The sequence below is a fragment of the Oryza sativa genome, chromosome 3 (assembly GCF_034140825.1).
Source record: "Oryza sativa Japonica Group chromosome 3, ASM3414082v1".
Lineage (NCBI taxonomy): Eukaryota > Viridiplantae > Streptophyta > Magnoliopsida > Poales > Poaceae > Oryza > Oryza sativa.
This window is the reverse complement of record NC_089037.1, coordinates 11,734,817-11,762,455: the sequence shown is the minus strand read 5'-3', so window position 1 is coordinate 11,762,455 and position 27,639 is coordinate 11,734,817. Positions and strand designations below refer to the sequence as shown.

Below are 27,639 nucleotides of genomic sequence, written 5' to 3'. Positions count from 1 at the left end.
TCCCATCCCGACAAGTGTGTGCACACACGTTGGGAGAGTAGGCCTCCGAAACCACGCGCTGCTGCGACGTTTGCACGGACGGGCGGGCGATCAGGTTTTTGGGGAGCGCAAGGCGCGACTACTCACTGTTCATCAACATCTACTTCACCTTCACCAATATGTCGAACACTGGAGACAATGGCAACACTGGATACAAGGAGAAGGAGGCTCCCGTCAACACCAACGGAGGCAATACTGCCTCAAACTCCAGCGGATGACCATTCTTGGGGTATAACCTTCTTACATTATTTCAATTAGAAGTTTTACTGTTAATGTTCATCGCAATGTCAACATTGTGTTATTATGTGATTGTTGATGCTTATTCTACATTAAGCATGCTCATGTTGATTACATTCACCACTATCACTGGATCAAATCCCATTGTAAATATCATGTTTATTATCTTGTTATTTTGGATTAAAATATGCCGAATTATGACCAAATTTCCAACAATCCAAAAACCTGATAGGTCATTTTCGGTAGTTGGCTTTGCTGCAACACTGAAACCACATGCTTTTGATGGTTCTAATTATAAAAGATGGAAAGCACGTGCACTACTGTGGTTGACAGCGATGCAATGCTTCTATGTTTCACAGGGCAAACGAAGTGAACCGCCTCTCTCTCCTAAGGAGGAGGCTAAGTTTGAGGCTTCGGATTGCCTGTTCCGTGGAGCATTGATCAGTGTACTCACTGACAATATAGTGGACGTGTACATGCACATGCCTTCAGGGAAGGACATGTGGGATGCACTTGAGGCCAAGTTCGGAGTTTCCGACGCCGTCAGCGAGCTGTATGTCATGGAGCAGTTCTATGACTACAAGATGGTCGATGATCGTTCTGTAGTGGAACAGGCTCATGAGATTTAGATGCTGGCAAAGGAATTTGAGAACAACAACTGTGAGTTGCCGGACAAGTTTGTGGCGGGTGGCATTATTGCCAAATTGCCACCTTCTTGGTCGGACTTTGCTACTTCTCTAAAACACAAGAGGCAAGAGTTCAGCGTTACTGATCTCATTGGCTCTTTGGGTGTTGAGGAGAAGGCGAGAGTAAAGGACAACCGGGGCAAAAATATCGAGGGAGGTTCTAGTGCCAATTTGGTGCAAAAGAAGAACCCTCATGCATCCCACAACAACAACAACAAGAAAGTCAAGCCTGATGTCAAACCAAAGGCTACAACCAATTTTAAGAAGAAAGGCAAGGGAAAGGCCAAGGGCGACTGCTTTGTGTGCGGTAAGCCTGGGCATTGGGCGAAGAATTGTCCTGATCGCAAGGACAAGAAGTCTGCCAACATGGTTATTAGCGAGGGCGGAGGAACATCGGGGTATGGTAATTTTTTACCTACAGTTCTCTCTGTTTTTCATTCACCTGATTGGTGGGTTGATACTGGTGCTAATATTCATGTGTGTTCTGATATTTCCCTGTTTTCTTTTTATCAGGTCGGGAGAGGTTCCTCCTTGTTGATGGGAAACGGGTCGCTTGCGGCTGTTCATGGTGTTGGTACGGTCGATCTGAAGTTTACTTCGGGAAAGAACGTGCAGCATGTCCCTTCAATAAAGAAGAATCTAGTTAGCGGCTCTCTATTGTGTAGAGATGGTTTTAGACTTGTGTTTGAATCCAATAAATGTGTCGTATCTAAATATGAAACTTTTATTGGAAAAGGTTATGACAGCGGAGGTCTGTTCTGTTTTTCTTTGGATGACATGTGTAATAATAATAATAATGTTGTGAACCATATTAGCAAGAATGATGAGTCCAATGTATGGCATTCGCGACTTTGTCATGTGAATTTCGGTTGTATGACGTAGTTGGCTAACATGAGTTTAATTCCAAAATTCACTTTGGTCAAAGGTTCCAAGTGCCATACTTGTGTTCAATCGAAACATCCTCGCAAACCTCACAAGGCATCTGAGGCGAGAAATTTGGCACCACTAGAACTAGTTCATTCCGATCTGTGCGAAATGAACAGTGTGTTGACTAAAGGGGGAAAGAAATATTTCATGACACTGATAGATGATTGCACTAGATATTGCTATGTGTACCTATTGAAAACAAAGGATGAGGCATTGCATTACTTTAAGATCTATAAAGCTGAGGTAGAAAACCAACTTGAAAGGAAAATCAAACGGTTGAGGTCAGATAGGGGTGGAGAGTATTTTTCCAATGAGTTTACGTCCTTTTGCGAAGAGTTTGGAATTATTCATGAGAGGACGCCTCCCTATTCACCCCAATCAAATGGGGTAGCCGAAAGAAAGAATCGCACTCTAACTGAGATGGTGAATGCCATGTTAGATACTGCGGGACTTTCCAAGGAATGGTGGGGTGAGGCAATTTTGACTGCTTGTCATGTCCTGAATAAAATTCCAGTGAAGCATAAGGAAGTAATACCATTCGAAGAATGGGAAAGGAAGAAATTAAATTTCTCATACCTACGCACATGGGGCTGCTTGGCCAAGGTAAATGTACCTATAGCCAAAAAGCGTAAACTTGGACCAAAGACCGTAGACTGTGTGTTCCTTGGTTATGCTATCCACAGCGTGGGCTATAGGTTCCTAATAGTAAACTCTGGAGTACCCGACATGCGTGTTGGTACAATTACTGAGTCCAGAGATGCCACATTTTTTGAGAATGAATTTCCCATGAAAAATACACCTAGCACGTCTAGTCAAGAACCTGTTTTACCCCATGAGCACTTTGCACCGATAGAACACAATGATCAAACGCCTGAGGAAAATCCTGAGGAGGATAACATTGTAGCAACTCGAAAGAGTAAGAGAGAAAGGACTGCAAAGTCTTTTGGAGATAACTACATTGTATACCTTGTGGATGACACTCCAAGAACCATAGAAGAGGCATATTCATCTACTGACGCTGACTATTGGAAGGAAGTGGTACGCAGTGAGATGGACTCAATTATGTCTAATGGTACTTGGGAAGTCGTTGAGCGTCCATATGGGTGCAAGCCTGTAGAATGCAAATGGGTTTTCAAGAAAAAGCTTAGGCCTGGTGGTACAATTGAAAAGTATAAGGCAAGGCTTGTGGCCAAGGGTTATACCCAAAAGAAGGCGATGATTTTTTTGACACATACTCACCAGTTGCCCGCTTGACCACGATTCGAGTACTACTTGCTCTGGCAGCCTCTCATGGCCTTCTCGTCCATCAGATGGATGTTAAGACAGCTGTCCTAAACGGAGAGCTAGAAGAGGAGATCTATATGGATCAACCAGACGGATATGTACTAGAAGGTCAGGAGGGAATGGTGTGTAAACTGTTGAAATCCTTATATGGCCTTAAGCAAGCACCTAAGCAATGGCATGAGAAGTTTGACACAACACTTACATCTGCTGGCTTTGTTGTGAACGAAGCTGACAAATGTATGTACTATCGCTATGATGGGGGAGAGGGAGTGATCTTGTGTTTATATGTCGATGACATATTGATTTTTGGAACCAGCCTCAATGTGATTGAGGAGGTTAAGGACTTTTTGTCCAAAAGCTTTGAAATGAAGGATTTGGGAGTGACTGATGTTATTCTTAACATTAAGCTACTGAGAGGAGATGAGGGTGGGATTACACTCGTGCAATCTCACTATGTGGACAAGGTTTTGAGTCGCTTTGGTTATAGTGACTGCAAGCCAGCTCCAACTCCTTATGACTCCAGTGTGCTATTAAGGAAAAACCGAAGAATAGCAAGGGATCAATTGAGATACTCCCAAATCATTGGTTCATTGATGTACTTGGCTAGTGCAACGAGGCCTGACATCTCATTTGCTGTGAGCAAGCTGAGCCGGTTTGTTTCAAATCCGGGAGATGATCATTGGCAAGCTCTGGAAAGGGTCATGCGCTATCTAAAGGGTACAATGAGCTATGGAATTCACTATACTGGTTACCCAAAAGTACTGGAAGGGTATAGTGACTCAAACTGGATATCTGATGCTGATGAGATAAAGGCCACAAGTGGATATGTGTTCACACTTGGAGGTGGCGCTGTTTCCTGGAAGTCTTGCAAGCAGACCATCTTAACGAGGTCAACAATGGAAGCAGAACTCACAGCACTAGATACTGCCACAATTGAGGCCGAGTGGCTTCGTGAACTCCTGATGGATTTGCCGGTGGTTGAAAAAAAAACCAGTGCCAGCTATCCTAATGAACTGTGATAATCAAACAGTGATTATTAAGTTGAACAGTTCGAAGGACAACATGAAGTCATCTAGGCATGTAAAGAAAAGACTGAAATATGTCAGAAAGCAGAAAAACTCCGGAGTGATAGCACTGGACTATGTCCAGACAGCTAAAAATCTGGCAGATCAGTTTACCAAGGGGCTACCACGTAATGTGATAGACAGTGCATCGAGGGAAATGGGCTTGAGACCCACTTAGAGTTGCACAATAGTGGAAACCTGTCCATTGTGATCGGAGATCCCGTGAATTTGGATGGCGAAACAAACTATTGTGTAACCGAGAGAAGAGACCCTTAAATGGGCTCATTTTCATGATGTACTTCTCTTCTATTCTGTATGGAAGGATGGCTTATGCCTCAACGTGTTCCGAGTGACTTTCATTAAGCAGAGATGTTGACCTGCAGAACATCTTAGAAGGAACACACCTATATAAGTTCGACTGCTAGTCACAGTCTATGAGATTTGGGTGATCTCTAGATACTCATGAAAGGCCTGGAGTATGACTTATAAGCTCCAACCCGAGGGAATACTAATGGTTGCCTAGTATCAGTTATGGAATTGAGTGAAACCTAACTGCACAAGACTAACAATTCAAGGCATAGTCCATTGTTCAGTTGTGGTCAGGTGTAGCTCCTTTTCTAGGTGAAAGTTCAACTTAACAGTCTTCACCAAAACACTGGTATATAAAAGCTGCTATGGAATAGAGAGCATTCTCATGAGCCTTGAAATTTGGTGGGGATTGTTAGATTTAATTGGGTAATTGATCCATTTAAATCAATTAAATCAAATAAATTCCAAGGCTCATTATGCTAGGAATTCATGTGTATTCATTCTTTTATGGGATATCAATGGGATGAAGAGTTTTGAGAATTAATCCATTTGATTAGGGAATTGGTAACTTATATCAATTAGTCCTAATTGATTGTTGGTTGATGGTTGTGTAGTGGAGGATGGTTGATGGCTAGTTGATGACAATTAGTTGCTCTATTCCTCTTCCTATTCCATTGGTAACTTACATCAATTACTCCTAATTGATTGTTGGTTGATGGTGGTGTAGTGGAGGATGGTTCATGGCTAGTTGATGACAATTAGTTGCTCTATTCCTCTTCCTATTCCATGACTCTTACTCTTCATCTTCCATTCCTCTTATAAAATGAGAATGTATTTGATCTCCCACGAGAATAGTGAGACACACTTTCATCCATTTTCCAACGCTGTTGCTGCTACGGTAATCCCATCCCGACAAGTGTGTGCACACACGTTGGGAGAGTAGGCCTCCGAAACCACGCGCTGCTGCGACGTTTGCACGGACGGGCGGGCGATCAGGTTTTTGGGGAGCGCAAAGCGCGACTACTCACTGTTCATCAACATCTACTTCACCTTCACCAATATGTCGAACACTGGAGACAATGGCAACACTGGATACAAGGAGAAGGAGGCTCCCGTCAACACCAACGGAGGCAATACTGCCTCAAACTCCAGCGGAGGACCATTCTTGGGGTATAACCTTCTTACATTATTTCAATTAGAAGTTTTACTGTTAATGTTCATCGCAATGTCAACATTGTGTTATTATGTGATTGTTGATGCTTATTCTACATTAAGCATGCTCATGTTGATTATATTCACCACTATCACTGGATCAAATCCCATTGTAAATATCATGTTTATTATCTTGTTATTTTGGATTAAAATATGCCGAATTATGACCAAATTTCCAACAGAGAGAAGTGGGTCGTCGTTGCCGTAGCCGAAGGCGAAGGAAGCAGCAGGCAGCGCCAGCACCGGTGCCAGCCGGAAGCAGCTGCTCGCCCCCCTCAGCGGCATCGAAGGCAAGACGACGGCCATGGCCAAGATGGTGTCGTGGAACAGGCGATCCTCACGGCAGGGATGTAGCAGCGATGACGAGGCTAGTGGCGCCTTGGCGGCGGCGGCGGAGGAGATTCTGTGGAGGAAATGTCGGCCGCTCCAGTTCCCTGGCCGCATCACCTATGGCTCTTATGGCAACCAGCTGCAAGGCTTGCCGGCCACCTCTCCCCCTCTCCGCTTGCCCGCCCGCTCGACCGGGCTCGTCGCTTGCCTCTTCCCCATCTGTTGCCGGTAGCTCTGTTCCCTCCTTTTGTCACGAGGCGCTCAGGGTGGCGGCGACGGAGCCTCTCAAAACGGCGAAGGTCTTGCGTGCTCACCGGCCGCCTCTCCCTCATCGCCGACGCCCTCCCAAGGAGGGTAGAGTAGAGTAGAGTAGAGAAGAGAAAAGAAAAGAAAAGAATAGAAGAAAGAAAAGAAAAGAGAAAATATAAGATAGAAGAGATTTGGGTTCCACATTTTTTTCTTTACATGTGGGTTTCATAATTTTTCATATCATTTTTCTGTTGACTAGGAGCCACGCTAGCGAAACCAGAGATCTATACTGTCTCAGGATCTTTTGTGCACGGTTTTGTAGTTTAGGGGTGGAGATTTCTGATATTGTGGACTAGGGACCTCAGACAGACTTGACATAAAGTCGAGGGATGTTAGGTGAAGTTATTCCTTATGGAGTTGGGCTTCGGCCGTCCCGACATCTGAATTCGTACAAGGATCCTAGCAGCAGGAGAAATCTACACCAAACATTGTTCTGGCTTCAACGGACAAGATGCATGATCCTATCCGTAGTTCCTGACCATAATAGAGCACACGTCCTTGGAATTCCAATTTCGAGATCCGAGTCTCCGAGACAAGAACATTGCAGCAGCAGAACACGCGAGAAAATTAAGCAAAGCGTCGCTAGTGGCACGTGTCCGCTTACCACGCATTCGCACGCTCCCGGGCGACGTACGTGTCACTAGCCCCAGCCTACTCACCCGAGGCACACGTGTCCACCTCACCGGGGCACGTGTCGCGCCGTCCCCTCTCGCTCCGCCTTATATAGCCGCTTCTGCCATCGCCGGTGCCGAGCTCACTCGTGCACTGCGAAGCTACACTTACCACTGCAACCACTGATCACAGAGCTAGAGGTTCACTTAGGCGAAGCTTAATTACACAGAGCGCCCATGGCGTCGAGGCAGGACAGGAGGGAGGCGCGGGCCGAGGCCGACGCGCGGCGCGCGGCGGAGGAGATCGCGCGGGCGCGGGACGAGCGCGTCATGCAGGCGGAGGTGGACGCCCGGTCGGCCGCGGACGAGATCGCCCGCGCCCGCGCCGACCGCGGCGCCGCCACGATGGGCGCCGACACCGCCCACCACGCCGCCGGCGGCGGCGGCATCCTGGAGAGCGTGCAGGAGGGCGCCAAGTCGTTCGTGAGCGCCGTCGGGCGCACGTTCGGCGGCGCGAGGGACACCGCCGCGGAGAAGACCTCCCAGACGGCGGACGCCACCCGGGACAAGCTCGGCGAGTACAAGGACTACACCGCCGACAAGGCCCGCGAGACCAACGACAGCGTCGCGCGGAAGACGAACGAGACGGCGGACGCCTCCCGTGACAAGCTCGGCGAGTACAAGGACTACACCGCCGACAAGACCCGGGAGACCAAGGACGCCGTGGCGCAGAAGGCGAGCGACGCCTCCGAGGCGACCAAGAACAAGCTGGGCGAGTACAAGGACGCGCTGGCCAGGAAGACGCGCGACGCCAAGGACACCACCGCGCAGAAGGCGACGGAGTTCAAGGACGGCGTGAAGGCGACGGCGCAGGAGACGAGGGACGCCACCGCCGACACGGCGAGGAAGGCCAAGGACGCCACCAAGGACACCACCCAGACCGCCGCCGACAAGGCCAGGGAGACGGCCGCCACCCACGACGACGCCACCGACAAGTAAACTCGCCGGAACACCATCCGCAAGCACGTAGTGCTCCTAGCTATCGATAATAATGTCCACATTTTTTTTGTTGATGATGCAGGGGGCAAGGGCAGGGCCTGCTCGGGGCGCTGGGGAACGTGACGGGGGCGATCAAGGAGAAGCTGACGGTGAGCCCGGCGGCGACGCAGGAGCATCTGGGCGGCGGCGAGGAGCGCGCGGTGAAGGAGCGCGCGGCGGAGAAGGCGGCGTCGGTGTACTTCGAGGAGAAGGACCGGCTGACGAGGGAGCGCGCGGCGGAGCGGGTGGACAAGTGCGTGGAGAAGTGCGTCGAGGGGTGCCCCGACGCCACCTGCGCCCACCGCCACGGCAAGATGTGATCCCCCATGAGCGCGGTGGACGACTAATAAAAAAAACTCCCAGCATGTTAACCTTTGTGTTTCAAGTTTCACTAGCTGCTTTTATTTTGCTTTCGTTAAGTTTCCACTACCGTGTATGTTCCTTCTGGTAATCTAAGTGCAGTGGTGCTGAAATCTTTATAAAGCCCTTCAGTTTACCGCTTACCACTTTTGCTTCAAATGTCTCGTGTGGTTTAGTGTGCATGTTCGTTCTTTTCTCTGGTTCTGGATTTGGGATATTATCGTGGGCACGTTTCCAAATCTCTATATATGAGCCTCCCAGAATGCTTTTCTAAAGTAAATTTTCGAATGCTAGATAATCCTGAAAATCTCATGAGAATCTTTTTTTGGCGAGGGAGTGCTCGTTTAAGTTCGCCAATCGCCACCGATCGGCGCGGCTCGTAGAGAACGGATAGAGAAGTCGTGGGCTCTTGGACTTGTGGTGGTGAACTGTCGTCTGGTGATGCATCCTCTGCCGCACAAACCAACGTGAAAATAAGACAATCGCTGATGGCCTGATGCCCCCGAGTGAAACGTGATTGAGCTCAGCATCTCTCTCAATTCGTCCATCCGAATCGATGCTGCTGCTGCCGGCATAATGCGAAGGAGCGAGATAGCCAGTTTAGCCACGCACCAGAATACCAGACGGTTCGAAGTGAGAAAATCCGAGCAAAGTAGGACTCACATCCGTTTCCGTTTACGTTTATAATGTTCCCATTGGATATTATAAGTCATTTGATTTGATTTTTTTTCTCGGTTAGTTTGATCAAATTTATAAAACAATATACTTATATTTTTTTTATAAAAACAAACATATTATCAAAATAATATATTTAATATTAAATTTAATGAAACTATCTCTACTATTATAAAAATTAAAAATGTTTTTGCCAATGGCTCGGTAAGTCTTCGTGTCCCGAATCTGCCTCGCACATAATCACTATCAGTTTAACTATTTATGTGTCTCTAATCCGTATCTGATTTTCCTTTTTCCATCGTGTGGTCAGTCCCTAACGGACTTAGACTCATACACGGAGCCGCTCTCCTCATCCGTTTCCAGGCATAGGGGTGTAACTACGCATCCGTCTGGACCACCTGATCCAAACACCCTATCACACGAGCAGCCTACCTAACTAATGGCACCCGTAATGGCACCCGTAATAGTTATCTATAAACTATCTACAAGAGATCTATGTCAGTATATTTTCCTACTTGGAAGAGATTAAATGGAGAGAAAGAGCAGAGCTATCTACTAACTTAGAGATAGTCTATAGAGAAAAACGAGACAATGTATTAGAGAGCTATAGATACCCATATAGACATACTATTGAAGTGGTTTACTATTAATCTAGTCTATTGTTGAGATGTACATGTTTTATAGATAGCACATTACTTTACCATTGTGGATGCTCTAAGGCTGTGTTCTTATCTTCAAGTTTTCAACCCCTCTCTCTCATTTTCCGCACTAAACGGCGTGTTTTTTTAAAAAAAGTTTCTATATGAAAGTTGCTTAAAAAATCAAATTAATCCATTTTTGAAAAAATAGCTAATACTTAATTAATTATGTAATAACGCGTGCTTTGTTTTGCGTGCCCGGGAGAAGGGGTTCCCGAACGCAGCCTAAGCAGGCCTGATGAACATACATAATTTTACCATCTCATATTTTTCTTTGCAAAGCCCCCATTTCTTTGTCAGCTAGCCTTCCTTGCCAACTTTGCACATGTATATAGAGTCAACATTCACATATCTATCTCTACCATTACAAAAATTGAAAATGCTTTTACCAGTATTTCGGTACGTCATCCATGTATGAGTTGGTTTTTTAAGTTCGTTTGATTTTGAAATTACACATCTGTATTTGAGTCGGGTTTTAAATTTGTACGCTTTTAGAAATACGGAAGGAGCTGTATAAGATATCTCTTTAAAAAAACTCGCATGCTAACTTGAGATGATTGAACTCCTGATTGTAGCTCATGATTTTCTAGAAAGAAATATATCCAAGCGAATTCCAATAGTGAATTTCACCTTAACTAAACTGTATAATAACAATAATAAGATTAAAATAATTGTCACCCGTTGCAACACACGGGTATTTTTTAAAAAATATATATAAAGATGAACATGTTATCAAAATAATATATTAAATTTGGTGTAGAAGATGTTACTAATTTTCCTATAAGCAATGCTAAAAAGTAACTTTGATTAAAAAGAAAGTTAAACGATTTATAATATGGAACGAAGGGTGTAGCATTTAAAAAAGAAAAAAAAAACAACTTTGATTCGGGACAATGCACAAACAGTAGTACATACTACATAGTGTGATCAACTTGATGCTTATTATTGCCTTGAAATGGCGAGTCATAAGTTACAGAAAATGAACACTATGTACACAGGCCTGAATTTTTCTCTTGAACAAGGAAAAGATAAATATGCACTCAGATGGTCAGACAACAAAAGGCCCCGCCAACATAAATCAGTTGCAGATCCGGATAACTTTTTTCACTTGAATGCCACATACAGTCCCTTACTTATTTGGATTATTTGTCCAGCATTGTGTAAGACGGCAGGTCCTTCACCTCCAATACATCCTCTAGTACTAGTTCACGCTCCAACTGAGTTCTTGTAGATTTCAATACCTCCTGGCACCACGAAAACGAACAGATAAGCATGCCATTGATTAAAACATACACACAGTAACTGCATAATATGCACCTACTCGGGCTTACATTGAACTCCATGTAAGAAGCACGTTTCACAAGCCACTGAGCATCGAGAAGCCGAAAGGCTATGCAGTAGAGGTGATCAAATGCATTCTCATCTCGTCCAAGCAGTTCAACAAAACGAACTCCTGACTTTGAAGATGGAACACCTGCACAGTTCGAAGAGCGTTAAACCAGGGGAATGGGAACCACACCAACCATTATAGTGTAAAGACGATTTTTGGAAACTGAGATATTACTTGACTGTAGATCCAGCATTTGGATCAGCATAAATGAAATGTTGATCCCAGCAACCGCAAAAGGGTACTCCCAGTCTGCTCTCTGCCCTTGTACTTTGTTCAGAAGCGCCTGAAAGGAACCCTGTACCAGAATAGGTGAGTAATTATACAAAAACAAACAGCATTAACAAATCTTCTCAGAATATCATATAGAAGGTATTTACAGGATAGTTCCTAGCGAAAAATATGAGGTTCTCCAATGATATGAATCCTCCACCCCTGCGTGGACAATATCAGCATTAGATGGCTTTGTAACTGAATTCGACTGGAGCAGAAAATGGAATAAATGGAATACCTGAAGTCAGTTGATGGATCAGTGCCTTGCCAACCCATCTCCTTCCATAGTTCTGATTTCAGTGGAGGAATGTCACGGTTGGGGTATGCTAACCTCCAAAGTTGTCTCAAAGCATCCTAATAGCAACAATGCAAAATTACTTGCTTGAATAAGAGGGTCACTTGTGGCCACATTATAGCCAGGCCTAAGCTATTGAAATAGGTTTACATACTTGGTGTTCAACACGGGAGCCATCGAAAGGGATTTGCAATCTAGACCTTAAAGTATTCAGTCTATCTTCCTGAAAGAAAATTGTATACATTAAGGTTCAGAATTACATCAATTCCTGTGTGTCTATTATACCTTTTCTCAATACATTACCTGCAAAGGACTAAGATACACTGGACTGCTGTTCTGGTTGTCCAACGAAAAGGGAAACAATCTACCAAATAGTGATCCAGAGCCAACAATAATATTTGCTGCACGTAGAACAGCAAAGGGGAATCAGTATCTTATTCTTGAAAGCACTAAGGGTTACATCTGTGAAATAGTTGCAACACGGCACAACAATACCACTTGTAGTGAATCAGAGAAAAAAAATTAAGGCATGGGTTTACAGAATGGAAAAAATACTACTTCCACTGCTACGATTTCTTATGCAAGTGAACATTGCTACATCAACAATTTATTTGCATGATTTCAAAAAATGAAACAGGGTCAATGATATGACACGGACATCCAAATTAGCAAACTTACTTCACAACAGTTATTCTGTTTAGTCAAGTTTACTAACCCACAAGAATGTTTTTGCAGTTCTTATGAAAATGATGACATCAGCAAATGAAGATAAGGTACTAAAGGCTCCATAAGAGAACTAAGACATGATGACAGCTGCATCCATTATTCTTGAATTCGTGCTAAAGCAGCAAGCCAGCAATTATATAAAGTATGGCATGGGCAGACACAAAAACAGAACTATACCTGTGTGCATTAGATCAGCCCGACAACCTGACTACCATTCTACCAATGGTTACTCATCACCAATTTTTTTTTAAAAAAATAATGCTTGTATGAGACAAAATCATAAACATACTGTGTATGAGAAATATAGGCACATTAACCTAGAATATCAACTCTGAAAGATGGTGTCAATGGGTAGCTTACTGAGGTTATAATCAGTAAGGATTATCTGTAACTCATTACATGTGCTCCAAAATTAGAAAACCAGGAAACAGAAATGAACAATGACAGGATTGGCAGCCAACTAGTGTCAAGTGGGACAAAACTTATTCAAAGTTGCAAATTGCAAGTGAACAGTACCTAACCATTGTGCCCATTGCGCAATCAAATTTGAGAAAAGAAATGACCAGTGTAGCTGTTCCTTCTTTCTATCATCATCCCATAAGTCTTGCCTTCTGGGATCATATACCTTCAGATGGCGGAAAATTCTGTCAATACCTTAGAAAAGGATATACTACAGTTGTGTTCGTCCGAAAAGGTAGTAGCAATGGTAAATAAAACTATGATAAGAAAGGCCTGACCTCTGATCCACCAGTATCAGAGCTAGATTTCCCTAGTAAAGGTTCATTAAGGGAATCTACGCTGGATATGTCAACATGCTCATTCTTCCTTCCATCGACATCTCCATGATGGAGTCGCCTCCTTAGATTGGTCATTGACATGAAGTACTTGTAATCTAAACAAACAAAACGGCACACAAACAAAAACGTAGAAGAATCGTCAATGTAATAACAAGTGAACTATTGTGTGTTATCTAACAAAACAAACATCTCACAAATGGAAGACAGTGTTATGAATGTTCTACTATTAATCACATTATATATTCATGTCTCATGTGTAAGCCACCAACCAGAAGCCTCATAGGCTCACAGCAAGTAATTTAGATTGCCAATTTTATCCTCCTGCAGAGAACTAGACAACCACAGATTCTCTTCGAGGTGAACAGTCCATCCAATTTCGATCTACCACTCTACAGAACCTTTGCAAACTCCAATTTTTCAGAAGTTTCCATATGCCCCCCCCCCCCCCTAATTCCCAAGATAAAGCAAAACCTGAAAACAACATCTTGGCAGACACAGCCAGAGCTCCGCAAGACCTAAGACATAAACCCGGGGCTCACCAGTACAAAATCAACTACTTTCCCAATTCCCAACCACGGCCACCAAAGTCTCCTCCCGCTCCCGGAATGCGGCAACCCCGACAGGTTCCTCCCCCCGAAACTTCAAAACCCTACCCCGCCTACCACGATTCGATGATCCCGCCAGAGCGAGCGCAGAAATCCCGCTCGATCGGCGCCCAAATTGGAGCCAGAAAAAAAAAAGCAAAGAGGGGAACGCTCGCACGTCACGTACCCTGGGGTCCTTCCGGGATCAGGAGGATGAGGAGGAAGACGAGGAGAGGAAGCTCCCCACCCTGGCTCAGGCTGCCTTTGGCCTGGGCTGTGGGGATTCGGAGGAGGCGACTCGAGGAAGCTTTAAACCGAGGAGAAAGAGAGCGAGAGATGGAGAGAGGCTACGGGAACGGGAGAGAAGAAACCTTCGGTCCAAAGGCAAATGTGGAGTACGACTACGAGTGTATGACTGACTCGGTTCGGCTGCTTGCTGTCACGCGGACGCGGCGCACGACACGTTAGCAAACTTTCGTGGGCTGTGCCGTGACCGTGAAGACGAAAGCCCACGAAGAAATTCGCCCCCCCACAAGCGAAGTGTATCCAGGCCGCCCGGCCCTAGCCTCGTCGCAGCTCTCCGCAGGCGGCAGGATCGCCTCCCGCCCGACCCGGCGCGGCGGTGATGATGTGGCGGGCGGGTGGCGCGTCGGGGTCGTCGTCATCGAGAGGCACTTCCTCGTGGATTTGTATCAGGTGCAGTTGGTACTATCACTATAACTTACGCAGTCCACTGCCACATGTTAGATCCGAATCTAACGGTTCACATGCACCCGGATACTGTAGAACACTGTAGCAAGAAATGTTCAGTATTTTTTGCGTCAGTACTGTAGCTGAAGATCTGGTCCATTCATCACCAAAATGAACGGTTGTAATCGCATGCATTAGTTTAACTTGCAGTCGCTATTCCTACTGCAAGTGATCCCAATCCCTTCCTCGTCCGCAACCGCTGCTCAAGATGACAAAGATGTGTTGACCAAGACGAGAAAAATGTTTTTCTATGAACAACACATTCTTGCATTTAGAGAAAAATGTTTTATCTCTAAATAAAAAATGTTTTGAATAACTAAAATAATGAAAGATAGTGGAATCAAAGATTAAAACATTTTTGTTTCACACATGGAACATAAAGTTTACACCGTTTGAACATCGACAGATTCTCAAAGAATAGATGATAAAAATGTAAAACACCATTAAAATACACATTGCAATATTTCAATTTAACTCAAATAAACATTAAGATAAAATAGACTGAAATATCAAAAATCACAAAATTTACAGGTATAGATTTGGCTTATTTCTCTTCTCCGGTGGCCAAATCTAGACCCACGTCGGAATGGTTAAGCGATGTGGTGTGCGGGCGTCCAACGCGAAGAGTTTTTGATATAATACGGGCCTGTTTAGGTCTTCTGGCAAAATTTTACACCATGTCAGATCGAATGTTTGGACATATGCATGGTGTATTAAATATAAACGAAAAAATAACTAATTACACAAATTACGAGACGAATCTTTTAAGTCTAAATGCGCCATGATTTGACAATGTGGTGCTACAGTAAATATTTGCTAATGATGGATTAATTAGGCTTAATAAATTCGTCTCGCGGTTTACAGACGGATTCTGTAATTTGTTTTGTTATTAGACTATGTTTAATGCTTTCAAATATGTGTCTGTATATCCGATGTGACACGCCAAAAATTTACACCCCTGATATAAACACACCCTACTTCAGTACTTGTATATATTAGGCATGAGTAGGCCGTACTATGTACTCACATTTGTTTTCCATCACCATTTGACTCACAAAACATCATCACTCATGCATCTTTACCTCCCATTACAAAAGGACGATGTACTGGAGATCTGGAATGCAATTAATAATATTATATAAAAATCACTCCCCGTACCGTAATAAGTTTTCTTTTTAGTTTCTTTCATTTGTACCAAAGTAAGTTCATTTATAAAGTAGTCATTGCATGAAGTTTGTGAAACTAGAAAATAATTGTATTGGGAGTATTGATAGGCCATGTTTAGTTCCCTAAAACTTTTCCCGAAAACATCACATCAAATCTTTGGACACATGTATGGAGTATTAAATATAGATACATTAAAAAACTAATTGCACAGTTAGGGAGGAAAATCGCGAGACGAATCTTTTGAGCCTAATTAGTCCATGGTTAGCCATAAGTGCTACAGTAACCCACATGTACTAATGACGGATTAATTAGGCTCTAAAGATTCGTCTTGCGGTTTCCAGGCGAGTTATGAAATTAGTTTTTTCATTCGTGTCCGAAAACCCCTTCTGACATCTGGTCAAACGTCCGACGCGACACCCAAAAATTTTCTTTTCGCGAACTAAACAGGCCCTGATATTTTTATAAAGTAGGTATATTCTATTTATGTTTGTTTGTATTGTTACATGGGTTAGATGAAAAATAAACTTATTTTGAGATGGGCGGATTATGTATAGAGTAAGGCCAAGTTCAAACACACATGAACAAGAAAAATTGCAATAATTGGAGTAGTATGTTTTTCAATTCTACAGGAATTGAAAAACACATGAAACAAAAGATGACCTTTTTGATTAAACCATAGGAAAAGCTGAACCAATAAAGTTTCCAAGAGGTTTAATCTCTTGCTTATTTTCCTTTGGAATTGGCACTATGAACACAATTTCTATGGAAAGTTTCATATCTTCTTCATGTGAATCAGAGGGGTTTATTGGGAAAAAAATACAAGGGAAATGAATCCTCCAAAAATCTTTTGCCAATCCTTCCTCTAGGATTTGTTTCCTATAGATTATTTTTTTTGATACAAAAATTTTCATATGATTGTAATCTGCTGACCTGTTCCATGGGAAAATAAGCAAGAAGTTAGACTTCTTGGAAACTTTGTTTGATTTATTTTTTCGTGTGATGCAATCAAACAGCATCTTTCCTGTTTTTTGTGTTCTTCAATTCTGGTAGAATTGAAGAAACACAACAATTAAGTCTCTACATTTTTTTTTCTTCTTATATTTTTCTTATCATGTGTTTTAAAGGGTCCTTACATTTACCATGCATGTCAATGCCTTTTCAAATACTATCGGAGTATCGAACTATATAATTTAATGTGCTAAAAAGAAGCCATTCTTGCGACTGAGGTAGAAATTTCCACCGTCATATCATATTGTCACTTGCGAAAAGGATTCCTGCTAATAGAAAAAAAGATAAGAAAAAAAAAAGGAGGATTCCTGCTTGGTGAGTGCGCATAGTACGAACGTTGGAACTTGAAGTCTCCACCACCTTGCTCTTTTATTTTTGCATCCCAGCTGCTTATCATCATCTAGTAGTATCATTCTACTATCAAGGTCTCCAATAAGGAGTTCATGTAGCCCCCAAAAGATTAAGCATATTATTAGCCACTTGCAGTATAATGTCCCCAGAAAATCATTTACAAGTACAGTCTCTTCGCTCCGTTCATAGTCTTTGCCCCTTTTGGAATAAAGGGCAGTGTGTGGAACTAGCTAGCTTATGCACACAGCAACAAGTACTGGTGCTAAACGATTAGTGGAACCGATCCTTTTTTAGTGACACAATTTTGTAGTAATATCAGCCGTTAGTGCACAACTGCACATCAATGATGCATTCATGGAACTGAGTAGCTTGGACGTACAATTATCATCATCTTTAAATGGTGCAGTTCTTTCTGAACCTTCCATTGTGACAACTGTCATTTGAGTTGATCGAGCAGCTAATCCACGCATTAGAGAGCTGTGGGGTCATTCGGCCGGCCGCTTAGTTTGTATTGTAGTTTTACAGGGTTTTGTCTTATATCAGCTAATCCTGCAATGTTAAGTTTGATAGTAACCTGCATTCATCACTCGAGTGGACGAAGAAGAAATCGGCACAGTAAGTTGTCGACGGGTTTGTACATCACATGAACTTGTCCCTCTAATAATATTGGTGGACGCAGGATTTTGAGAGTGTGGGTATTCAAGATTTACACTATGAAATTGAAACAATAAACGCTTGTGTTACTAACGGAAATATGTGTGTTTTTTTTAATTAGGTAGATAATAAAGTACAGAAAAATATAGTAGAAGATGAATTATCTTGTTAGCTTACCATGATTTTAAGACATGATAGATGTATTTTTCAAAAAAAAATTGTCTTGCAAAAGAAAAAGGAAAATAGGAGAAAACAATCACTGTAAAAAAAAGCAAGGCGTTGCTGAGAATCTAAGGGCCTGTTTAGGGAGTTTTAAATTCTGAGAAGCAGCTGTTTAATAGCCAGCTTCTGAGAATCTAGAAAAACTCTGAAACCCAGCTTCTGGCTTCTTATTTCATTTTTCAAAATCTGTAACTATAGATTCTCAGAAACTATGGACTGTTTAGGGTAGCTTCTAACATAAGCAGTTTTTGGGAAAAGCTGCAGCTAGAACAAGCTTCCCAAACAGGAACTAAGGCTTCACCACTAGCTAAGATTCACGGGTTAACTAACCGGGCAACAACAACTACAAGTTCAGCAAGTCAGTAGTATAGCTAAACTTTTAAGAAATATATGTGGGTATTCACTTGAATACCTATGATTAGGATGTACTCCCTCCGTCCCATAAAAAACCAATCTAGAACTGGATGTGATACATCCTAGTACTACGAATCTAAACATATCTCTATCCAGATTTGTTGTAATAGAATATGTCACATCCTGGTTTAGATTTATTTTTTGTGGGACAGAAGAAGTAGGCCTATGCTCTCTGACGCATGGGGCCATACTGTAGGGGTGGACATCTCACCTGTTAGGGACTTATATCTCTCTGATTATATGTCGAGGAGTTGCTTCAAGTTGTTTGGTTTGAGGTTTGAACGTTAATCCATTGGCTATCATCGAAAGTAAAGTAATACCTCTGTCTAAAATATAATAACTTTTAACACCTAGAATTTGTCTCAAAATATAACAATTTCTTCATCAACATTCATTTCTCAACCAATCACAACCCTCCACCATTCACTTTTCTTACCTACCTTCACTTCTCAACCAATCACAACCCCTTCCTATTTAATTCTTCCTACTTTTATAATAATCGTGTCCAACTCTAAAACTCTTTATATTCTGGGACGGAGGGAGTAGCAATTATTATCATACATAAAAAGATGTAATTGGGATGAAGCATATGGTTTCTCGGCACAAACAAAACTAAGGGGTGTTTAGATTAGGGGTGTAAAGTTTTGGCGTGTCACATCGGGTATTATATAAGGTGTCACATGGGATGTTCAGACACTAATAAAAAAACTAATTATAGAATCCGTCAGTAAATAGCGAGACAAATTTATTAAATCTAATTAATCCATCATTAGCAAATGTGTACTGTAGCACCACATTGTCTAATCATGGAGCAATTAGGCTTAAAATATTCGTCTCGCAAATTAGTTATAATCTGTACAATTAGTTATTTTTAGCCTATATTTAATACTTTATGCAAATATTTAAACGTTCGATATGACAGGGTGTAAAATTTTTGGGTGGGAACTAAACATGGCCTAGCAATCTGAATTTTGCGTCCGCCTCATGCGCCTCGGTAAAAAAAAGTATTGTCATCCTCTACGATGTTATTGCTAGTAGTAAATAGTAATATATATTTTTTTATACCGCACTAGGTATGATTGGTTTTTTTTTGGGTAGTATACATATTTGGAGTGGAAGAAGTAGGCTATTAGAGAATACGAATCCAATGATAAGATTATTTAAGTTCACTATTGGCTTTTTTGTTTTCAAAAGCCATGTCGTAAGGACAAAAAGAAAAACTTTTACTGATAAATTATTATCTGCCTAGTTTTGATGATTTATCAAACTGTTATCATGACCACTATGTGCAAATGTACTATGCATGTAAACCATTTCATACCCATTGTTTCGCTCGCCTATAGCTGATTATCCCTAAATCTTATTAACAACAATAGTAATTTATGGATAAAACTTTTAAATATGTGTTTTTTGACTTGTAAGTAGATATTGGAAAACAAATTATACTGAACAAACTATTAAGATAATTGAAGTTTTAATATTGAAAATTTTGACTACGGCTGATAAGTTGATGATCTAATTTGCACACAACCATATTAGCCGCTAGTGTGTCCCTTTAACAAACACACGATAAATGTGGCGAACAATAAATTTGTCAACCTCCCTAAATCCAATTGAAAACTAAATTCTGGCAACCTAGCAAAATGCGTGTTAGTGATTGATGTACTCCCTCCGTCCCATAATATAAGGGATTTTGAGTTTTTGCTTGTAACGTTTGACCACTCGTCTTATTCAAAATTTTTTGAAATTATTATTGTCGGTGACATGGGGCCGGGGGTATCGTGACTAGAGGCTTGGGTAGCCGCGGTCACCCACGTGGCCTGACCCCCTCGGGGGGGGGGGGGTCGGGCCCGAGGGTGACGTGGCCACCCCTCCCTCTGTCTCCCCGAGGGGTCGGGCCGCTCCCGTTTCGGCCCCGAGGGCTGGGGCGCCCCCGTTTCGGCCCCGAGGGCTTGGGCGCCCCGACCCCCTGTGGTTTTGGCGCCACGTGTGTGGGTTAGGTGAGCACAACGGGGCTCACCTAACCGCATTTATAGCAGGTTGGACGAGCGCGCCACGCCGCATTTCGGCGCAGCGCACGCTTATCCGGTCCGTGACCGGTCACGGTGTGTGACCGGTCACAGACCGGTCAGATCGCGGGTTAGGTGGCAACAGGCGGCCTGTCACACGCCTCGCCCCGTCCCGTCGGAATGATGAGAGTTTCCTGGCTCTCGTCCCTAGCCGGAGCCGGCGTGCTAACTCCTGGAGTTGGTATGTCAGTCCCGGTCAGATCCATTCCAGGCTTCAGCGCAAGTATGGCAAGGAAGTCGCTGGCCATTAAATGAAGGTTGAAATGGGCGTCCACCGGGAAAGCGGGCGAGCGGGGCAGGAGGCGTGTGCTCTGCTTGTCAGAGGTCACTTCCGGCTGTAGACGAGCCCTCATTGTAAAAAGCATGTTTCCCTTCTTAGGCAGAGAGAGGCCCATGTGGTGACCCCTGATCAGATAAAAAGGAGGAAGGGGGGTTGGGACTCTGGGGAATGGGTTCTAGAGCCTGAACTCTCTCCCGCTCTCCGCTCTCTGTATTCCTTCACGCACAGATCCACCAGAACACAGGAGTAGGGTGTTACGCTTCTCAGCGGCCCGAACCTGTCTACGTCGCCCGTGTCTTGTGCATTTCCTCTCCCGCTGACGTTCCTCAGATCGAGGGCGAAGAACCTCACTTAGCGCCCCCGGCCGAACCGGCAAAGGGGGGCCTGCGCGGTCTCCCGGTGAGGAGCCCCACGCTCCGTCAATTATTTATTTTATTTGTGACTTACTTTACTTTATTATCTACGGTACTTTAAGCACAACTTTTTATTTTTTATATTTGCAAAAAAAAATGAATAAGACGACTGGTCAAACGTTACAAAGAAAAACTAAAAATCTCTTATATCGTGGGACAGATTGAGTAATAGATTGGCACGGGTACAACCAATACGTCACAGTACCAGCTAAGCAGTAGTACTAGTAATTTTGTGCTGGCGCAATTTCTGGTTGAGACTGGTTGTTAGTACTTGTTTGCTATCAATATCATCATCGGACGCACAGAATACTTGATTACCACAGAGACGGTAGCAGTGAGGATGGAGGTTAGTCTCCGGGCTGCCGATATTTTAACCTCGCTTTCTCGCGGTAATGACAAGGTGACAACCACCCCCAAAATTGACCGCAGGCTGGGATAATATTTTCCGAGGAGAAAGATTGCAACCACCATGCCTATGGGGTATATTTTTTTTATCTTCCTCAATTCTCCGACTCCAAACATCGATAATACACTTGGGTCCTCTCATCCTATCAATGTTTCGCTGCACGTACTGGCGTACTGCTGCAACCCCACTCCTGTTCTCTTTTCTGAGCGATGAACAGTGTGCTGCAGCTGAGGCTTTAAAATCTTTTCATGTTTATTCTGAACATACACCGGCTACATAGTGAAAGCAAAGTCATAACATATATTCGTATTGGATAGTACTACTTCATCCGTTTCACAATATAAATATAAGTTATTCTAGCATTTTTCACATTCATATTGATGTTAATGAATCTAGATAGATATATATGTCTAAATTCATTAACATCAATATTAATATAGAAAATACTATATTTTTTATATTCATATTGATCATTAACATCAATATGAATATGAAAAATGCTAAAATGACTTATATTGTGAAAGGGAGGCAGTAGTACAGGCAGCCACTCGTATTAGATTCGGAACTGAAGACACACCTAGGACCTGAATCTTCTGTGGCAACCCGTTGTGCATCAAATTCGGTATTCTCGAAAACATATAACAACGCACTTATAACTTTTTCTTGCGATGAAAAATACTATAAAATTAAAGGTTCCTTTTAGAACAGCAAAAAAAGAGGAATTTTGGATAATTGAAATTTAGTTGGAAAAAGATCCCTAGCTTCATATTCTCTGAAACAAAGAAATGGCTCCGAATGCATATGGAATACAAAGAAATATCTCCTACAAAAACAGACCTCATGTTTTCTCTTTATTCCGTCTCAAATTCCTGCGCTTTTACTATAGTGCTATCAAACAATACCTTTTTTAATAAATTCTTATAAAACCTTAAAATTTAACTACTTCATCTGTCTCAAAATACAATAATCCAGAACCGGATATCATATTTTTTATTACTATAAATATGGACAAATAGTATATACATATTCATGCTACTAAAGAATTTAGAGAGGTGACACATTCTAGTACTGAAAAATATTACATCTTATCCGAATCTCTTGTATTATACGATGTAGGAAGGGAGGAATAACATAGTACTCGTCGTTTGAGTGCGTTTGTTATCCGAATTCCAGTACTCAAAAAGATTCGTGAGCGGTAAATAAAAAAAATCACCGCGGTGGAGAGAGCAGTGACGCTGCGACTGTTACGTGGGGCCTTAGACTGATGTGGCGGGAGTACCTGAATAACCTGATCTCTTGTGTCACATTGGCCCCCGTCTCTCTTGTGCAGATTCTGCAGCTGCCATCTCCCCCGCGAATAAAACCCCCCCTCTCTCTCTCCCTCTGCCCACCAAAGGCAAAGGCAAAGCGAACCTTGGTCACAGAGCTAGAAAGGCAGCGCCTCTTTCTTTCTTTCTTTTCCAGCACCGCGCGCGCGCGGAGACGCACAGCACAGGCGCACGCACTCGTCTTTCGCTTCTCGCCTCGTCGATCGCTTTTTGGATTCTTCCCAAGCGAGAGAGAGAGAGAGAGAGAGAGAGGGAGAGAGGGGCATCGCCTCCTGTCTGCCCCCATTGGCCCAAGCGCACCACCCCCCTTTGTGGAATCCTAAATTCTTGCCTCCTCCCCACCTCCACTCTCCTCTCTGCTTCTTCTTGCCATGCGCCGCCGCCGAGGGACGAGGGTCAGTGTGGGCTCTGTTTGTGTGGGTGGTTTGTGGTTGTTGTCGTTGTTGTTGCTGCGGCGTAGGTCAGGTGTTTGATTGTTTGATCGTGAGGGTTGGGGGGGGGGGGTGCGTCTCGGGGTTGTGTGTGTCGCAGGTGGTGGTGATCGCGCGCGTGGGGTTGGGGGTGGGGTGGATGGGAGCTCAGGCAATGTCGTCGCACCAAGGGAGCGGGGGCGTGTCGAGGCAGGGGTCGCTGTGCGGCCTCGCGCTGAGCGAGGTGGAGGGGCAGCTGCACGGCGTGAACCTCGACGACCTGCTCCGTACGGGTGGCGGTGGGGCGGGGGCGGGGGCGGCGGCGGCGGGGAGGAAGACGGTGGACGAGGTGTGGCGGGACATACAGGGCGCGACGGGCAACGGCTTCCTGCGGCCGGCGGGGGCAGCGGCAGGCCAGATGACGCTCGAGGACTTCCTGTCCAGGGCCGGCGCGGACTCCGGGAGCGGCGGCGGCGGCGGCGCCGACGGCGCGCGCTGGGCGCGCGCGCACCACCACCACGTCGGGCGCCCCGTGCCACGGCCCCTCGGGCTGGGCGCCGGGCCGGTGCTGGACGCGCTGTACCACGACGGCCCGGTGTCAGGGAGTAAGCGCGCCCCCGCCGCGGGTGAGGGCGCCGCCGCGGAGAAGACGGTGGAGCGGCGGAAGAAGCGGATGATCAAGAACCGCGAGTCGGCAGCGAGGTCGCGCGCCAGGAAGCAGGTGAGCTCCTCACACCGACCATCTCGATCTCTCTCGCGCATTGGATCGTGCTCGCGCCCGCTCAAGCACTAAGCTCTGGTTGGCGGCGCAGGCGTACACGAACGAGCTGGAGAACAAGATCTCGCGGCTTGAGGAGGAGAACAAGCGGCTCAGGATGCACAAGGTATGCTTCGATTCATCATATGAAAATATGAAATTATCAACACTCCACTACTCAACCGCAGCATGCCCAGAAATATCCATGAACTTGAACTCCATTATCTAAAAATATTGCATGAACTTTCCTGCTCGTGTGCCAAATCAGGTGTCCAAGCCTGTTTTTGTTCATCACTTTCAGGAACCTTAAGGATTTGTCACATACTAGCGGTATTATAGGATGGAGTTTCTAGCCTTTGTTATTTTGGGTGTTCTTTTGCTTTCTAAACTCATTTGGATTTCTAGTATGGGACAAATTAAGACACTGTCGCATGTAGTAGGTCACTCAGGCCAATTCATTGCTAATGTGCTAAGATTTTTGGGGCCACCATACAATGATGTATAAATGGGGTCTACCATCTATTTGGTTGGAACAAACAACCGGGTTGTTTTCAGCGGTGGAGCCAGGATTGCCACTCTAATTCCATTCTAAGGGACAAAATGCAACATATCTAGTATAGTACGTGCTTAGAGAATTGATACTTTTATGATTACCATATTCTTGTTTGGTTTCACCTTAAGTCTACTTGAGTTCTCTTTAGGCAGGTCTTGGCACAATTCTTTTCTAGCATGATGATGCAAGCTTGAGAAAAAGAAATTGCAACAGATCGTAGTTGTGCTAGCAAATCAAGCATTCAGAAACTATAACTGCCTGCCTTCAACTGAAACACCCCCGTACGCTCGCTGTTTGGTTTACAGGGATTTATTCCAAGCCCCTGTCACATCGGATGTTTGGACACTAATTTAGAGTATTAAACATCCACTAATTACAAAACTCATTCCATAAGCTTGGACTAATTCTCGAGACGATTTTTTTAGGTCTAATTACGACATGATTTTGACAATGTGATGCTACAGTAAACTTTTGATAATTATAGATTAATTAGGCTTAAAAAATTCGTCTCACGGATTAGCTCTCATTTATAAAATTAGTTTTTTTATTAGTCTATATTTAATACTCTTAATTAGCGTCCAAACATCCTATGTGACATGGGCTAAAAAGTTTTAGTCCCATCTAAACACCCCCTAGCCTTTTGTTTTATTTCGTTGTCTCTGCGTGATTGGCCTCGCTCTGAAGTGGTTATGAGAGGACGTCTGGCGATGCACGGACGATACAGTTCTGTCCAATCAAATGGTGTTCCGTCTTGTCCTCTGTTGCATCTTGCACAAAGGAAAATTTCTCTCTTTTCCTCTGGTTAATAACTATAGGGACTAGCTATATAGTAGTCTAACATTTGATTGAGAATTATTCTAAAAATCTGTCAAATGTAAATACAATACAATTACAATATAATTTTAATAATTATAATATATTTGTATTCTAATTACGGTCCTCATCGTTTGGCATATTCATATGCTTATCAACCAAAAATTAAATTTTCAACGTTAAATTTAGAGCTGATTTTAGGGTTTTTTCATCGAAGTTTATTTTTTAGCCTTTGCTTTTAGATCGCTAAGAACATATATATATATATATATATATATATATATATATGTTTTATTCACAAATTATTTTTCGTTTGCAAATATGTCGTTTGTCTTATTCCACCAATATGCCAAACGATGGCACCCTACATATGTAACTAACATGCAGTTACAATAAAAATAGGATGTAAATTTGTGTGAAGTCATGGGTAGGCCCGCGGGGAGGGGTAGTCACGTGCCCGCATTGTCACAGGATCGATCCCAAATTATCCCACCCAGTACCGTGCTTTTTTACTTTTTTTTCTTAGAAGCACAAATCTTGATGTGTATCAAACGGCTAACAGGAATCTCAAACACATCCAACGGTTTAGAAACTGAGATTTAACCATCAATTTTCTGTCAACAAACTGTTAGCAATTCCGATAACTATATACTCGATTTTTCAAAATATCATCCGAAAATAGTTGTGCTCTACAATGCTGCCTTTGCTTGATGATGAGTTGATCACTCTACAATTGGTGCCCAACCATTTCTTTCACAATGCCTATCGTGTGTTTGTCGGACAGACACTCTTTCTGTATTCCACTTGACTAAAAGTTGGTGTTCTTTAGTATAAGCTCTTTAACATAAGGATGGACTAAACTAGGGGTTTAGAGAAGTTTATTACATCGTATGTCAGCTCGAGTTCCTCCATTGGCATGCATCAGCATGATACTAGGATGATGGAACTTCATGTCAATAAATAATATTGGGCCATCCTTTTCAGGTTAGTGTGAAAATTCTACCACTATCCATGTGCTAACAAAGTCTGCACATCTATCTCGAACTGCACCTCTCTCATAGTTTAGTGGTTTTCTTTCACTTGTTTATACGCCTTCCTATGCCCATGTCAAGAAATCTGAAGACAGTATGTAACGTTGCAAGTGGCAACTTCTCCGAAAGACGAGATTTATGTCCTATACTTTGCATCTGGGAGACTGGGAGTATGAAACGCTTGCCTCATTGTCCTAAATTGATATTGCTCGGATATGAAACGTTCAGCAACAGATAAACTTAGTTAAATTCGAAAGGGTGCGTACGTTTAGAAAACACAAATTGAGGCCGTGTTTAGTTCCAAAATAATTCTTCAAACTTCTAACTTTTTCATCACATTAAAACTTTTCTACACACATAAACTTCCAACTTTTCCGTCGCATCGTTTTAATTTTAACAAAACTTCCAATTTTAGTGTGAACTAAACATAGTCCGAAACGATCTTTTTGTTTGTATGTTTTCTCTTTTTTTTTTCCGGGCGTAAAGTCGTACTTAAGGCAATAGTAGCACTGCTTTGTTTACCCACATGCAGCGCAGTCTGTAAACTGCATGCATGCAGCATGCAGCAGATTCAGACTTGCAGTACGTGGAAAGTAACAAAGCTCCGTTTGCGAGCTGGACTAGTGAACTGTGTTCTTTTTGACTTCTCAGAGAACGATGAACTAGTAGGCATTTGCTCTTTGAGATCTGCTTCAACAGTGGAGATTTCTTTTCATAGTTCGATGCCCAATAGTGACACTGATGGTTTACTGTTTGCAAACTGACGGTGTTTTTATGCTTGCTACAGGCACCTGAACCGGTAGTGCAGTATGTGCCGCAACAGGAGCCAAAGAATCAGCTCCGGCGGGTTAACTCGGCCGACTTCTGAATCATGTTAATAGTAGAAGTAAGCTGCCCTGGAATTAAAGGTGGTTCAAGCTGTAACTGCCATGTTGAAAATTACTTAGCTAGTAAGAACACCCTTTTCTCTGCAGTCTCCAGATTGTTGGGTGCTGTTGCAAGAGTGTTGTACTCCTAACTTGTGGTTTATGCAGCCGCAGCCTAGCTTTCCTCCCGCTGGTGCAATGCTTTCTGTAGCCTGTGATTGCAAGAGTGCCCCAGATAAACTGTAATGTTACCGTATTCAAAATGGGAAAATGGCAATGCTAGTCCAAAATCATACTCCAACTATT

At 43.3% G+C, this 27,639-nt stretch overlaps 3 protein-coding genes across 3 annotated transcripts; 2 read left to right on the top strand and 1 right to left on the bottom strand.

Annotated features, from left to right (window-relative positions):
• The first annotated feature begins 7,153 nt into the window (after positions 1–7,153).
• On the top strand, positions 7,154–8,564 carry LOC4332688 (late embryogenesis abundant protein 17-like). The gene is made up of 2 exons (NM_001417619.1): positions 7,154–8,003; positions 8,090–8,564. The coding sequence occupies exons 1-2, from the start codon at positions 7,246–7,248 to the stop codon at positions 8,364–8,366; spliced, it is 1,035 nt and encodes a 344-aa protein (NP_001404548.1). The 5' UTR covers positions 7,154–7,245; the 3' UTR covers positions 8,367–8,564.
• Positions 8,565–10,687: 2,123 nt separating this feature from the next.
• On the bottom strand, positions 10,688–14,192 carry LOC4332687 (ELMO domain-containing protein A). Its single transcript, NM_001417618.1, has 10 exons — positions 14,029–14,192; positions 13,198–13,352; positions 12,977–13,085; positions 12,038–12,135; positions 11,889–11,957; positions 11,678–11,793; positions 11,547–11,601; positions 11,344–11,464; positions 11,111–11,253; positions 10,688–11,023 (listed from the first exon to the last, which is right to left on the bottom strand). The coding sequence occupies exons 2-10, from the start codon at positions 13,336–13,338 to the stop codon at positions 10,922–10,924; spliced, it is 954 nt and encodes a 317-aa protein (NP_001404547.1). The 5' UTR covers positions 13,339–13,352; positions 14,029–14,192; the 3' UTR covers positions 10,688–10,921.
• A 9,022-nt stretch (positions 14,193–23,214) lies between these two features.
• LOC107277499 (ABSCISIC ACID-INSENSITIVE 5-like protein 2) lies at positions 23,215–27,628 on the top strand. Its single transcript, XM_015776679.3, has 3 exons — positions 23,215–24,034; positions 24,126–24,197; positions 27,255–27,628. Exons 1-3 carry the CDS (start codon positions 23,474–23,476, stop codon positions 27,333–27,335), a joined length of 714 nt encoding a protein of 237 aa, XP_015632165.1. The 5' UTR covers positions 23,215–23,473; the 3' UTR covers positions 27,336–27,628.
• Positions 27,629–27,639: the final 11 nt, after the last annotated feature.

Bases quoted from the DNA above. Each gene is read 5' to 3' on its own strand.
- LOC4332687 (NM_001417618.1), bottom strand. From the start codon at position 13,338: ATGTCAATGACCAATCTAAGGAGGCGACTCCATCATGGAGATGTCGAT. The intron at 13,086-13,197 runs GTCAGGCCTTTC...CGCCATCTGAAG, and splicing joins CTGATACTGGTGGATCAGAG to GTATATGATCCCAGAAGGCA. The intron at 11,254-11,343 runs GTAATATCTCAG...CGAACTGTGCAG, and splicing joins AATGCTGGATCTACAGTCAA to GTGTTCCATCTTCAAAGTCA.
- LOC4332688 (NM_001417619.1), top strand. From the start codon at position 7,246: ATGGCGTCGAGGCAGGACAGGAGGGAGGCGCGGGCCGAGGCCGACGCG. The intron at 8,004-8,089 runs GTAAACTCGCCG...TTGATGATGCAG, and splicing joins CACGACGACGCCACCGACAA to GGGGCAAGGGCAGGGCCTGC.
- LOC107277499 (XM_015776679.3), top strand. From the start codon at position 23,474: ATGGGAGCTCAGGCAATGTCGTCGCACCAAGGGAGCGGGGGCGTGTCG. The intron at 24,035-24,125 runs GTGAGCTCCTCA...TTGGCGGCGCAG, and splicing joins GGTCGCGCGCCAGGAAGCAG to GCGTACACGAACGAGCTGGA. The intron at 24,198-27,254 runs GTATGCTTCGAT...TGCTTGCTACAG, and splicing joins AGCGGCTCAGGATGCACAAG to GCACCTGAACCGGTAGTGCA.